General features: G+C 37.4%; 1 protein-coding gene across 1 annotated transcript in view; it reads right to left on the bottom strand.

Annotated features, from left to right (window-relative positions):
• The window catches only part of LOC104609168 (DNA-directed RNA polymerase 3, chloroplastic), a 45,738-nt gene that overhangs the window by 13,517 nt on the left and 19,296 nt on the right, over window positions 1-12,925 (bottom strand). Inside the window, exons 10-13 of the mRNA XM_010275403.3 lie at window positions 10,724-10,774; window positions 10,287-10,357; window positions 6,270-6,354; window positions 6,010-6,162 (exon numbers count right to left, since the gene is read on the bottom strand). Coding sequence (XP_010273705.1) covers window positions 6,010-6,162; window positions 6,270-6,354; window positions 10,287-10,357; window positions 10,724-10,774 — 360 coding nt within the window. The remainder of the gene's footprint in view (window positions 1-6,009; window positions 6,163-6,269; window positions 6,355-10,286; window positions 10,358-10,723; window positions 10,775-12,925) is intronic.

Below are 12,925 nucleotides of genomic sequence, written 5' to 3'. Positions count from 1 at the left end.
AATAATGTTTTCCTGGACCCCATTAAGGAAGATATCAGAATTTGGACCCCCTCCTCCTTGGGTGCCTTCTCTTGTGCCTCTTTTTTTGAAACCTTAACTCATCCTCCTGCTCCTCTTGGATTGCCCTTTCCTGTTAAAGAGGTTTGGAGTAAGCCCATTCCTCCTTGGGAGGGTAGTTTTTGTTGGGAAACTTTCTTGGAAAGAATCAACACAACTGACCTGCTTCAAAGAAAGAGACCCAATTCTTGTTTATCCCCGAATTGGTGCTCTCTGCAGGGTATTAATGGGGAAACTGGCAACCACCTTATGGCTACTCGCTTGTTTGCTAAATCTTTTTTTTTTGTTTTTGATCAATTGTTTGCTAAATCTATTTGGAAGTGGGCTTTCTCTCTTTTTGGGTGTAATTGGAACCCCCCCTTTGAATGTGCAAAGTTTATTCTCTTCGTCCTTTTTCAGTTGGCCTAAGAAAATAGAGAGTATTATGTGGAGATGCATCAGGGCAGCAGTTTGTTGGTCCTTATGGGAGAAACGAACTCTCTTATATTTCCAGACAAGGAAAGAACAGCTGAGAGCTTTGATGAGAGTAGTTTTGGAAATCCAGGGCGGTCTGTGATTGGGGGAGTCTTTAGGAATGAGGAAGGGTCTATTCTGGCCTTGTATTCAGGACCAATTGGAGGAGGGGACTCCCTCAAGGCCAAGATCTTTGCAGTTTTAGAAGGAATTCAAAGAGCAAGACAATTGAACATTAGAAGATTGGTCCTTGAAGGGGATTAAGATGTGGTGGTTAGATGGCTAAAGGAAGACAACAGTAACATATGGAGCTACAGCAATGAAAGGAAAAGGTTCAAATGGTTTGCTAGGGACATTGAGGTGAAGTACAGCTAGGTGAAAAGAAATGCCAACTCATTTGCTGATGGGTTAGCTAAGCAAGGGGTGAATAGGGTGTCTTCGTTTTGGGCTAATTTCTAATTTATCTCTTTTTATAATTTGTTGATGGGGAGTTAAGTCATTTTACCTCCCCTATATCTGTAATTTCTTCCATCTATCTTAATAAAGCTGATTGTTATTGATAAAAAAAGGAGTATTTTGAAAAAGACTAAGCATCTTACTTATTGGAGCATAAAGTTATGTACACTCCTTAGCAGAATAGAGTGGCAAGAGGAAGAACAGACACATTGTTAAGGTGGCAAGTAGTCCGATGGTTTGGGATCTACTCCAATTCATTTTTGGGGTGAAGCCATTTATAGTTTTTTACTATTGTCTTATTGATCAATCATGTCTTCTCGTGTTCTTGGGTTTCAAATGCCGTTTAGTCTTATTTTTCCTAAGGGGGAGATATTTCACATTCCTTTGAGGGTCTTTTGGCGTGTTTGTTTTGTACAGTTCCCACTGCTCCAAGTTTGATCCCAAAGCCAAGACATGTGTTTATCTCAAGTATGCTCAAAACTAGAAGCAGTATTGTTGTTATGATCTGGTGTTTCTCCTTCTTTTTATGGTGTTTCTCCTTATGGGGAGTGTTTTGGGGGAGAGAGTTAGCATGCTATTCCTCTTTCTGTTTCTACTCTTGTTCCTTTACTTGCACCATTAGGTCCTGCTCCACAGTTCTTTATGTGCCAATATAGGAGGGTTGATTGTCATGCGGTTATGCTCCAGGAAACACAGCTCATGCACCAACCTAGGAACCCACACCACTTCCTATTGCTCCATCTAAGGTTTCAGTTCAGCTAACATAGATCCAGGTATTCCTAACCCCATTGATGATACAATTGTTCTTAACTCTACTAATGATACTCTTGCTCCTAGCACTACTGATGATCTTCTTATAGCTCTCTACAAGGGGAAGAGGAAGTATACTTATTCTACAGTCCATTGTATCTCACATTGTCTTTCTTACCGTATTTTGTTCAAACCATACTTTTCTTGCTTCTCTTGATTTTGTGTCTATACCCAGGAGTGTTAATGAGGCTCTTTCTAAACTTGAGTAGAAACCATTATGCAAGAAGAAATTAAGGTATCGATTAAAAATTAGACATGGGGGATTGTTGATTTGCTTACTGATAAGGAGACAATGGGATGAAGATGGGTGTTTACAATGAAGTTTAGGGCTAATGGCATTATAGAAAGGTACAAGATGAGGCTGGTTGAAAAGAGTATAGAAAGACATATGGAATAGATTATCTAGAAACCTTTCCCCAGTTGCAAAAATGAGTTTAGTATGAGTTCTTTTGTTTCTAGCGGCCACTTACTCTTGAGCACTCTTCAAGCTTAATGTGAAAAATGCCTTCCTCAATGGAGAGTTACAGGAGGATATGTATATGGGCCTACCATCCAGGTTTTATGATGTAGGAAGAGGGAAGGTATGCAGACTAAAAAAGCCACTACATGGCTCAAGTCTCCCAGAGCCTAGTTTGACAGGTTTAAAGGAGAATTGATTCATTCTGGATACACTTAGACCCAGTCAAATCATATACTAGTTGTGAAAAGGAAAGGATCTCTCATGTCAACTCTAATAATATATGTTGATGACATTGTGATTATAGGGAATGATCTAAGTGAGATTGATGCCCTTAAGAAGTCATTACAGTAGGAGTATAAGATAAAGGATTTCAATGAGCTTAGGTCTTTTATGGGTACTGAAGTGGCAAGGTCCAAAATGAGATCTTTATCTCCTAGGGGAAGAATGTATTGGACTTGTTATAGGAGGAGACTGGGAAGATTGGGGTCAAGCCTATGATAAATCGATTGATCAGAACCACAGAGTTAATGCTTCAGAGGTTGGTAAAGGATGTTGGGAGGTATCAGAGGTTGGTGGGCCACCTATTGTACTTGTGTATGACACGTCTAGATATCTCCCATGTTGTCAGTGTTGTTAGTACATGCATGCACCATAGACTCAACACTAGGTAGTCGTTGATAAGATCCTTGCCTACTTGATGAAACATCTAGGCAAAGGTATTATTGTGCAAAACCCAGAAATACAGATTTGAATGGCACACAACCAAAAGAAAGACAGATAAAGAGAAGTAAACAGAGAAATACACAGATTTACGTGGTTCAGCTTATAGCCTATGTCCATAGGCAGAGTAGAAAAATCACTATAGAATCAACAATGGTGAAGAGCATAGCATAGTTGACTAGGCGCCCTTGGCCAAACGCCTTGACTTTTAGCAACTAGGCGCCCTTCTAGGCGACTAGGCACCTGCCTAGGCGATTAAGCACCCGCCTAGGCGACAAAATGACAAGGCGGGCACCTTTTATAATATCATTTATATTGCTGCATCTTATTAATGTATGTGTTAATACATTTTATTATATGCTATGTATCAATTATATTTTGTTTTAATGTTTTACTATTGAAATTTAAAAGATCAAAGGGTTTTGAGAAGAGAAAAAGAAAGAAAGAAAAGAAAAGAAAAGAAAGGGGAAAGAAACAATAGAATAATAAAGTTATTTTTTTCTATTCTCTCTCTAATTAAATAAAACAAAAACTCCATCCTTGTTTTTTTTCTTTTTTACTTTCCATCTTGAATATTTATCATATAAAGTTAATAACCTTCTTTAGCTGCTAATTAATATGAATTTGCTCTATTAAATACTTATTATAGTGGTATTATTTTTGAAAATAGTGAAATTAATATATGTAAAAGATTTTTATCTTTTAGATGTGATGATTTGCCACATTTTTAGAGGAAATTTAATGTTCTTAATAAAGAGAATTGCTATTTTTCAATTAACATACATGTAGAATGGTATATAAAACTAGGAAACTAGCCAAAAACAGTTTTTCATATTATAAATTTTTTATCGCCTAGGCGCCCACCTAGGTGACTAGGCGACTAGGCACCCCAGTGTCGCCCAGAATCGCCTAGACGCCTTGAAAACTATGGTGAAGAGTACAGAACTGTGCACACAACTCACACAAAAAACTCTAAACCCCAAATACACCCAAAATCGCTCAACTTCTCTCTCAAGACAAAAAGTGTATACAAAGGAAAACCCCCAAACTACATAACTCTTCGTGTTCAGGTTGGACCCATAAGTTGAATATGGATTGGGTTCGTATTCCACCACAAACCACTATGAAAATTTGCCCTTGTGTTTTTCTCAACTTAATTTGAAATGGGTCATGAAGCAAGTCACAATAAAGAATTCAAGGCACAACCATAACATGTATATTGTTTGGAAATCATGGACATATGAAATTGGAGGACTACACATATGCAACTTGGGCAAGATGTTTAGATGATAGGAGATCTCAATCAGGTTTTTGTACCTTTGTTGGGGGTAACGTGGTTTCATGGAAGAGTTAGAATTAGTCTATAGTGGCTAGATTGAGTGCCGAGGTAGAATACAGAACCATGGCTCATGGAATCCCAAGTTACTTTGGATTCAGTCCCTATTGGGTGAGCTTGGGGTTGTTGCAAAGCAACCTGTGATGTTGTATTGAAATAATCAAACCACAATGGACATCGCCCACAACCCAGTTTAGTATGATAGGACAAAGCCTATTGAAGTTAGACACTTCATAAGAGATAGGGTGACAGTAGGAGAAGTATGCATGCCATATGTATCATCTGATTTACAGCTAGTTGATGTCTTCACCAAGGGAGTTGCCAAAAACAAGCTTGAGCATGATCTACACAAGTTGGGAATGTTTGATATTTATTCCCAACTTGAGGAGTGCTAAGGATTTATTTATTTTTTATTTATTTGGTTATTAGTTGCTGTTATTGGGCCCATGGCCCATTAGTTTAGTGATTTTTTAAGTTCTGTTAGTTATGTTAACAGTAGCCTCCCTTTAAGGGCATATTTGCCATTGCACTCTTTTTATTCTCAAGCATAAAAGATAATGGCAGAGGCAGTCAGATTAGATTGGCTTCTCTTCTCTCTCTCATCTTCTATCTATTCTCTCTTCCTAATTCTTTTTCAATTCTTTTGCTAATTACTACTGAAATATTTTGGCAATCTACTCACGACCATTGATGATACAAGACTCAACTGGGACAAAGCATGGGCAGTTATCAAATGGCTTAGAAGAGCAAAGTCATTGACTTTCAGGAATCTAATTGTCAAAGGTGATTCATATGTTATAGCAGGATGGGTTATCGGTAATCAGGAGGGATCATGGACATATAGACATGCCACAAGAGAAATAAAACAACTAATACATGAGCTCGGAGGCAAAGCAAGGGGCTGCAAGGCTAGCCACTTCTTGGGGGACCTCAAGCGGATCATGGACATATAGACCAAGTACCTCAAGCGGATTGTACCAAAAAAAAAAAAAAAAGAAAAAGTACCTCGAGGGGAGATGTAACAGAAACGGTCAGCCAAGGCTAGCCACTTCTTGGGGGAGCTAAATTACATAATTGTACTAACATTTGTCCTTTAAAAGTAAAATGTTTCGACAGTAATCTATCAAAAAAATAAAAATAAAAAGATCTACAACCTATTGGATACTTTATTGCTGGCAGAAAACTTAGATTTTAACTGCAAAAGATTCCAATGGTTTTATGATTGAAATGTGAACTTCTTGAGGCCCAATACCTTTCTCTTGGAAGTGAAAGCTTCTGTCTAAGGAAGCATTTATAAAGATGTCAGAAGAGGGAAAGGCTTTTTTTTTTTTTGATAAATCAGAGGGAAAGGCTTTCTCAAGCTTTATTTATGCCAATTGGGAAAGCATTGAGTGTTCTACCTAGAAGATGCACGATAGATGGAGGTTTCAATAGCTATTTTATGAAGTGAATTTAGGAAGAAATTTGATGACGAAGAAATGTAGCAACATTATAGAGGGTTTTTATAATGAGAGCATGACCAAATGAGTTGCTTTCCCTAGTACAATTCTACATGACTATAAATATGATGCACTATAATAAACATCAAGATATTGTCTATGATTCAAATGAATTTGTCCCTATTCTTTCTTTTCCTTATAATTCTCATTATGGCATGTTCAATATGTTCCTTTCTGCTAATCAATACATCCATCTGTTTAGGTGTCAAGTTACTTACTTTAGCTGCATAGCAAGCAGCACTGAACAGCAACCTATCATTTGTAATATGCCCTTTCTCTTCTAATCTTCTTTTAATCTGCTCACGTGCTCCAACGTAAGTAACACCATATACAGATGTCATCACTGTCTGTTTCACCAATTTCCGGTCTACCTGATAGCTACCAAGATGTCAAAACCTATAGTTGAAATTTTCAAAGGTCATGTGGCAACAATTAGTTCATTGGTAATTCAAATTTTAGGAGGGAGAAGAATATTGACCTGATCAATTAAGACTTTGGCTAACAAGGCAGTTGGATCTGTGGTGGGATCTTTCTCAGCATCCATTTTCATAATGCTATGGACCCTTCAAGTTGGAAAATAAGCAGTTTTTAAGGGAAACTAGTTCATATTCAAAAAAACAGTTTAAACAAAATGGGTACAAACACACACAAGAAATGAATAAAACACACATAACCAAACCCTATTACAATTTTTTTTTATATTTTGAACTAAACCCTAATACATGTCTAAAGATAAAGGTTACTAACCAAAACTTTTCTATTTAATTCTCCCAACAGTCTCATAAATTGTCTGTTCCCTTCATCCCGACCAGTGCAAGGTGCCAAGGACTTAAAATTCAGTTCTGAGGTATGTTTCAAAATGTCTTGAAAGTTGAACAAAAAATCTTCTGATATTTTGGCAAAATCCTGGATTCAGTTCAAATTTTCAGGAAAAAGCCAGTATTTTGAAAGATTTTGTTTTGATAAGATTTATTTTCTTGTAATTCCTACTTTTATCTCTTTCCTTATCTTAACTCATTCAGTTGTCTAGGTTTTCTCCCATTTATTCTCTATGTTGGACTGAAAAAGAGGATAGAAAATAGAAACAGATTTGGTTCTGGTCTGTTTGAAACTGGAATGGGATTATGGAATTTCAGAAATTCTGATGAAATTTTAATCTTTGGTTGCAAATTACAACCAGAAAGACACACTCTTGTGCAACTGGTAATTTTTTTGGTATATCAGAGATGCATGTTGGTAATATTTTTGGTATATGTTTCACTCTTGCACAATTTTTATCAAGCATTAATTTCTTTCCATTCTCAGGTTATACTACAAGGTATTACATCAATTTTGATTTTTAAAAAGTAGCTACAAAACACAAATTCAATTTGGCATTCCTTGAAATCCTTTTCAAGTCTTATTGTAGTAAATCAACAGTTGAAAACTAATACAGAATTTTTTTTATCAGCAACACAAAGATTAATTCATTAAATTAGAAAAAGAGAGATACAACAAGAGGTTGTGAAAACAAACAACAAACCAAAAGATCTAAACCATCCCAAGTATTACAAATAAGCCCAAAACATAGTATGTCTATGAATCCCTTGCTTTGCTAAACCGTCAGCCATACTGTTTGCAGATCTCCTAACCCAATTTATTTGGATCATGTCTTTAGATAGCCATTTGAAGCACCTGGACTTATTTCTTAGTTGCCAAGTTATCCCTTCCCCCTTTTTCAGCCAACTCACAACTGTTTTTTGAGTCACCTTAATGACCAACCTCTCAATCCCCATTTTTTACCTTTCTCTACCCCATAAACCGCAGCCAATAGTTCTGACCTGACCACATCACCTTGCTGAATTGAGACCAAATACAAGGCCAAAATGTTTCCACCCTCATCCATAATTACCCCTCCAATGCCCGAGGGGCCAAGATTTCCCAAACAACTACCATCAAAATTTAATTTCTTCCACCCAACACTTGGGGATGATCAATCCTCATAAAACATTGTGTCTTCTGGAGGATGAAACAGAAATTAATCCCCCCGATCTAAAGAAATCTTCAACCTTATGGGATATAGCTTGGATCATAAAGGGTTTCTTTGCTATGACCCTCGAGCTTGAAGGATCCAGATTTCTAGAAATGCCGTCTTCCTTGAGTCTCTTTACTGTGAACCCCACCTCTACCCTCTTGGAGTCTCTTTACCAGTATGTACGGAAGTGAATGGCCGCTTCAGCACTTGATCCTCTGCTCCCTTCTCCACTAGCTCATGGCCCCTCTCCTCTTGATATTGTAAGTACAACTGTACAGATATCTCCTTCTGCAACTATTTTAGCCCTTCCTCCTTTATGTCATTCCTCTTGTACCTCCAAACCCCCTGACCACTATGGTTTTCCCACCAACCATAGCTACTTTTCTACTGTCTTGGCATCTACAGATTCCAAAGACCCATCAGCAAGCTTTGGTGGTTCCACACTGAAAAGAAGCTATGGATGTTGAAATTTAGGCCCTCACAGAAAATGATACTTGTGATCTACTGATCTTGTTCCTACACCCTCAGATGCCTCAATCATTGGCAACAAATAGGTAATATTCCGTCAAGGTGAAATCAAATGGTAGCCTTGATAGATACAAAGCTCACTTAGTCGCATAAGGATACAAACAGGTGTATGGGATTGATTATGAGGAGACCTTTGCACTAGTTGCAAAGATGACTACAGCCCAATTGGTTTTGGCTATCTTAACAATTAAATAGTGGGACATCCACCAAATGGATGTCAAGATGCTTTTCTTCATGGTCGCCTAAATGAAATAGTGTTTATGAAGCCTCCCCTTGGATATTGTGATGATCCAACTATGGTTTGTTGCCTCAAGAAATCTCTTTATGGATGAAAACATGCATCTCTTTTTGATCCAACTTGATTTGAAAGATTTCATTCTATCATTACAGAAGCTGGGTTTATACAAAGACCTTCTAACTATTCTCTCTTCATCTTGAAGCGGGCTGAAGGAATTATTACAGGTGATGATGGTGGTGGTATATCTAAATTAGCAAAAGTATGCTATGGATATGGTCCACCTTGCTTGCGTAACTGATAATAAGCAAGTGGATACTCCTCTTGAGATGAACCTCAATTTATCTAAGGATGATGGTGAACTACTTCATGATGCTACATTGTATCAACAACTTGTTGGTAGTCTCATCCACCTCACAATGAAAAGACCCAATATCTCTTATGCAGTTCAAGTTATCAACAAACCAACTTGTCAACTCCCAGACAACCATATATGACCACAATCCTCCAAATCATTCGCTACATGGGGTACAATCTCTAATGGACCCTTTTTCTCATCATCATCATCTTTACATCTATCATCCTATGTTGATGCAAACTGGGCTGGCTACCCTGATACTAGAAGATCTACTACTGGCTGGTGTGTATTCATGGGTGATTCTCTTATTTCCTAGAAATGCAAGTGTAGAGAGACTGGGCTGAATGGGCCCTAACCCATTAGTGTCTTATTTTTTAGTTCTTTCTTGTTTTTTGTTCTTAATGGGCCTTTAATTCTTGTTTATGTTTTCTAAGTATGCTGATGAGGTGGACACCCACTTAAGGGCAGACTTGTAAATTATGTAACTTAAGTAAGATTAATAAAAAGATTAGAGTGGGGGAAAGAAGAGATTATCGAACTCCTCCTTTCTCCTTTCTTCTCCATTCTTACTTCTTCTTCTTGCTGTCTTCTTCTTCTCTACTTCTTTTACTATAATCTAAAATATTCTACTATTTTTTATTGGTCTGAATCACATTGGCATCACTTTGAGGGGGGGTGTAGGGATACTATGGGCTAACTTGGTTGGGAGTTTCATATTATCATGTATCTTATGTCCAATATCTTTTCTCTCTCTCTTGTATATACAGCCTTTTCTTATTTGTTTTAGAGAAGGGCATAGTTGTCCTTTCACTTGTTTGTACTTACATGCAAGGTTCAAAGTATCGTACATCCCTACGTATCGGCAGAGGCGTATCAGTACTAAAAAAGCATGCACTTTTATATTTTATTTTAGTTTTTTCTTTCAAAAAGTGGTTTTTGCAGAGGTTTTCATGTATATTTTTTTATTAAAAGGGGGGGGGGGGGGGTTCCCAAAACACCTGTAAACAGGTGTATTGGGACCCCAAAGTACAATAGGTGTGTGAACACAGTACACACCCTTTCAACTTCTGTGTACTTCGAGCGGTCTTTGTCATAATTAAAAAAAAAAAAAAAAACATAGACTGAATGTATATAAAATAAAGTATTATTTGAAAAATTCCGGTTAAGGCAACCTTCTAGGTACTGCCTTAAAGATGGTAGGTACTTTCATGCATCCAATACACATGGCTATGTTGCTTAGAGAAATAATTCATGGCAATCAAAAATTTGATTGTAAAAGAAAGCATGGGGGACCTAAATTTGTAGACAACCAATGAATATTTCAATTTGTCCAAGGAATCCATGGTAAATGTTATCATACCTAGCTGCTATTTCTGAATAAACATCTGCAGGCTTCTCTCCAGCAACCAAGTTGACTGCAGCTGCTTCCAACTGAGACAACATCCAGTATACGGAAGGATTGAACATAAATAATGAAGAATAAAACAATCATATGTCAGATTCAGCAATTGAAGAAAGAACGCAAGTCAAAACTTTCTATTGAAATCCAACAAAAGATCAATTAGGAAATTATGAGGTATGTACATCACAACATGAACCATCTTAAAATAAAATCAGATTGGAAATATCAAAGGCTACTTGGGAAAGGTTTGAATGGTTGAGACAGAACACCTAAATGAATTGCCTTGAATACAAGAGATGTTAGGAAAATGGGACCATAATATCACCATATTTCAAATCATACAAACCAAAGCCATAAAGTAAAAGATTGGAAGAATGGGCAACTAGAAAGCATACTTGGTATCTTCCAAGAGCTGCATAGTGCTGCAAACCATTGCATGAACCATCCTAAGAAAGAAATGCTCATTTCAGTTTCCATATACATAAAAAACCATGCAACAACAAAAGAAGCAGAATAAGAAGATAAATATATATCACAGGCAGAGGTATTTGAATCCATGTAACCCTATTTGTCTTCTTCTTTTCTTTTTCTTTTTTTTTTTTTTTGTGCTAAACTCACCTGCCTTGAGAAAAAGGAATAAAAGATTTAAAGATTTCAAATTAATCTTGATTTCCTTCAGGCTGCATTTGGTAAGAGCACAAGTGCAAATATGTTTGGTTCAAATGCAAACTTGGTTTTGTTTGGTATTGAGCTGTGGTTTAGCATTTGCTCTCTTACCAAACACAGCCTTACAGATCAACAACCACTGAACCAAATAATAATGATGCAAAGACTTGATGCATAAATATAATGTCAAAATATTCACATCATCCATATAAATATTTATTTTATTTAAATAGGCAACCCAATACATATTTTCATAGTAGATATGTAATGGGTAAACTATTAATTTTATTTCTGAAGCGAAAATATTAAAAGAGGACATGCAATGTGTGAACAGAACTGAGAGCAAAGAAGAGCAGATTCAGGGGTGTCTTGAATAGTCGACCCCCACCCCAAAGAGCCCCTTTTATATTAAAAGATATATACAGTTACAAGAATGCCCTTATAGGGCTGAAAGATAAAATAAGAACAAATAAAACAATATGTGTACTATACAATAGGGACTATACTAATAATATACATGGCCTTGGTGAAAATGTCGGAAATTTACATGGCCTTGGTCATGGCCTATTGACCCTTAGTCATGGCCTTGGTGAAAATGTTTCCACACTCCCCCTCAAACTGATGCGTAAACCTATAAGAAAGAGGTGTTGACCCTTAGTCATGGCCTTGGTGAAAATGTCGGCAATTTACATGTCAGAGGCTACATGAGGAAGGGATATGGAGCCAACAATGAAAAGATTTCTAATAAAGTGATAGTCCACCTCAATATGTTTAATCCTCTCATGGAAGACAGGATTAGATGCAATCTTGATAGCAGTTGTGTTGTCTGCATATAGAGGTGTAGGAGTAGGAAGTTGAGTACCAAAATCCATGAAGAGAGACTTCAACCAAACTATCTCACTATAGGCAGAAGACAAGGCTCTATACTCCGCTTCAGTAGAAGACTTGAACACGGTTTGATGTTTCTTGCACTTCCAGGAGATGAGAGAATCACCCATGAAGACGCACCACCTAGTAGTGGATTGGCGAGTGTCAAGACAACCAGCCCAATCTGCACCAGCATAAATTCTCAACTATATGGGTGATGAGGAGGAGAAAAACAGTTCCTGAGAAGTTGTCTCTAACATAACGGATGATGTGACGAACAACAGTCATATGAGGTTGATGAGGGCAGAAGCAAACTAACTGACGACTTGAACAACATGTGAAATATCAAGCCGAGTCATAGTGAGATAGATCAGAGATCCAACAAGCTGACGATACAAAGTAGCATCAAGAAGAACTAGGCCTTCAAATTTAGGCAATTTGACGTTCAGCTCCAGAGGGGTATCAACGTGTTCCTCATCAGTAATTCTAGCTAATTTGACGAGATTAGAAGCATATTTCTGCTGACAAATGAAATACTCCCGACTGCTACAATGGACTTCCAAACCCAAGAAATAAATAAGAGGGCTCAAGTCCTTCATGTGAAAGGAGTTATGAAGTAAGGACTTCAACTCAGAAATGTCGTCATGGTCATCCCCAGTTAAAAGCATGTCATCAATATACAACAATAGAATAGTCTTTGGGGCCTTCTCCTAACAAAGAGAGAATAATCAGAGGAACTTTGGCTATACCCAACCGCAACATCTCGAAAACGCTCAAACCAAGCCCAGGGTGCCTACTTCAGACCATATAGGGATTTCTTTAGGCGACAAACACATGAAGAATCACTATAATATCCATGAGGAGGCTTCATGTAGACTGTCTCCTTCAGTTGACTATGAAGAAAAGCATTCTTTACGTCAAATTGGTAAATAATCCAGAAATGGACAATAGACATGGCTAGAAAAACACAAACTATAGTGATCTTAGCAACTGGGGCAAATGTTTCTTCATAATCAATCCCATAATCCTAACTATATCCTTGGGCAACTAACCAAGCCTTATAT

The sequence above is a fragment of the Nelumbo nucifera genome, chromosome 8 (assembly GCF_055504915.1).
Source record: "Nelumbo nucifera cultivar China Antique chromosome 8, China Antique-T2T, whole genome shotgun sequence".
NCBI classification, from domain to species: Eukaryota; Viridiplantae; Streptophyta; class Magnoliopsida; order Proteales; family Nelumbonaceae; genus Nelumbo; species Nelumbo nucifera.
The sequence above is the reverse complement of the archived record's forward strand: the minus strand, read 5'-3'. Positions and strand labels throughout refer to the sequence as shown.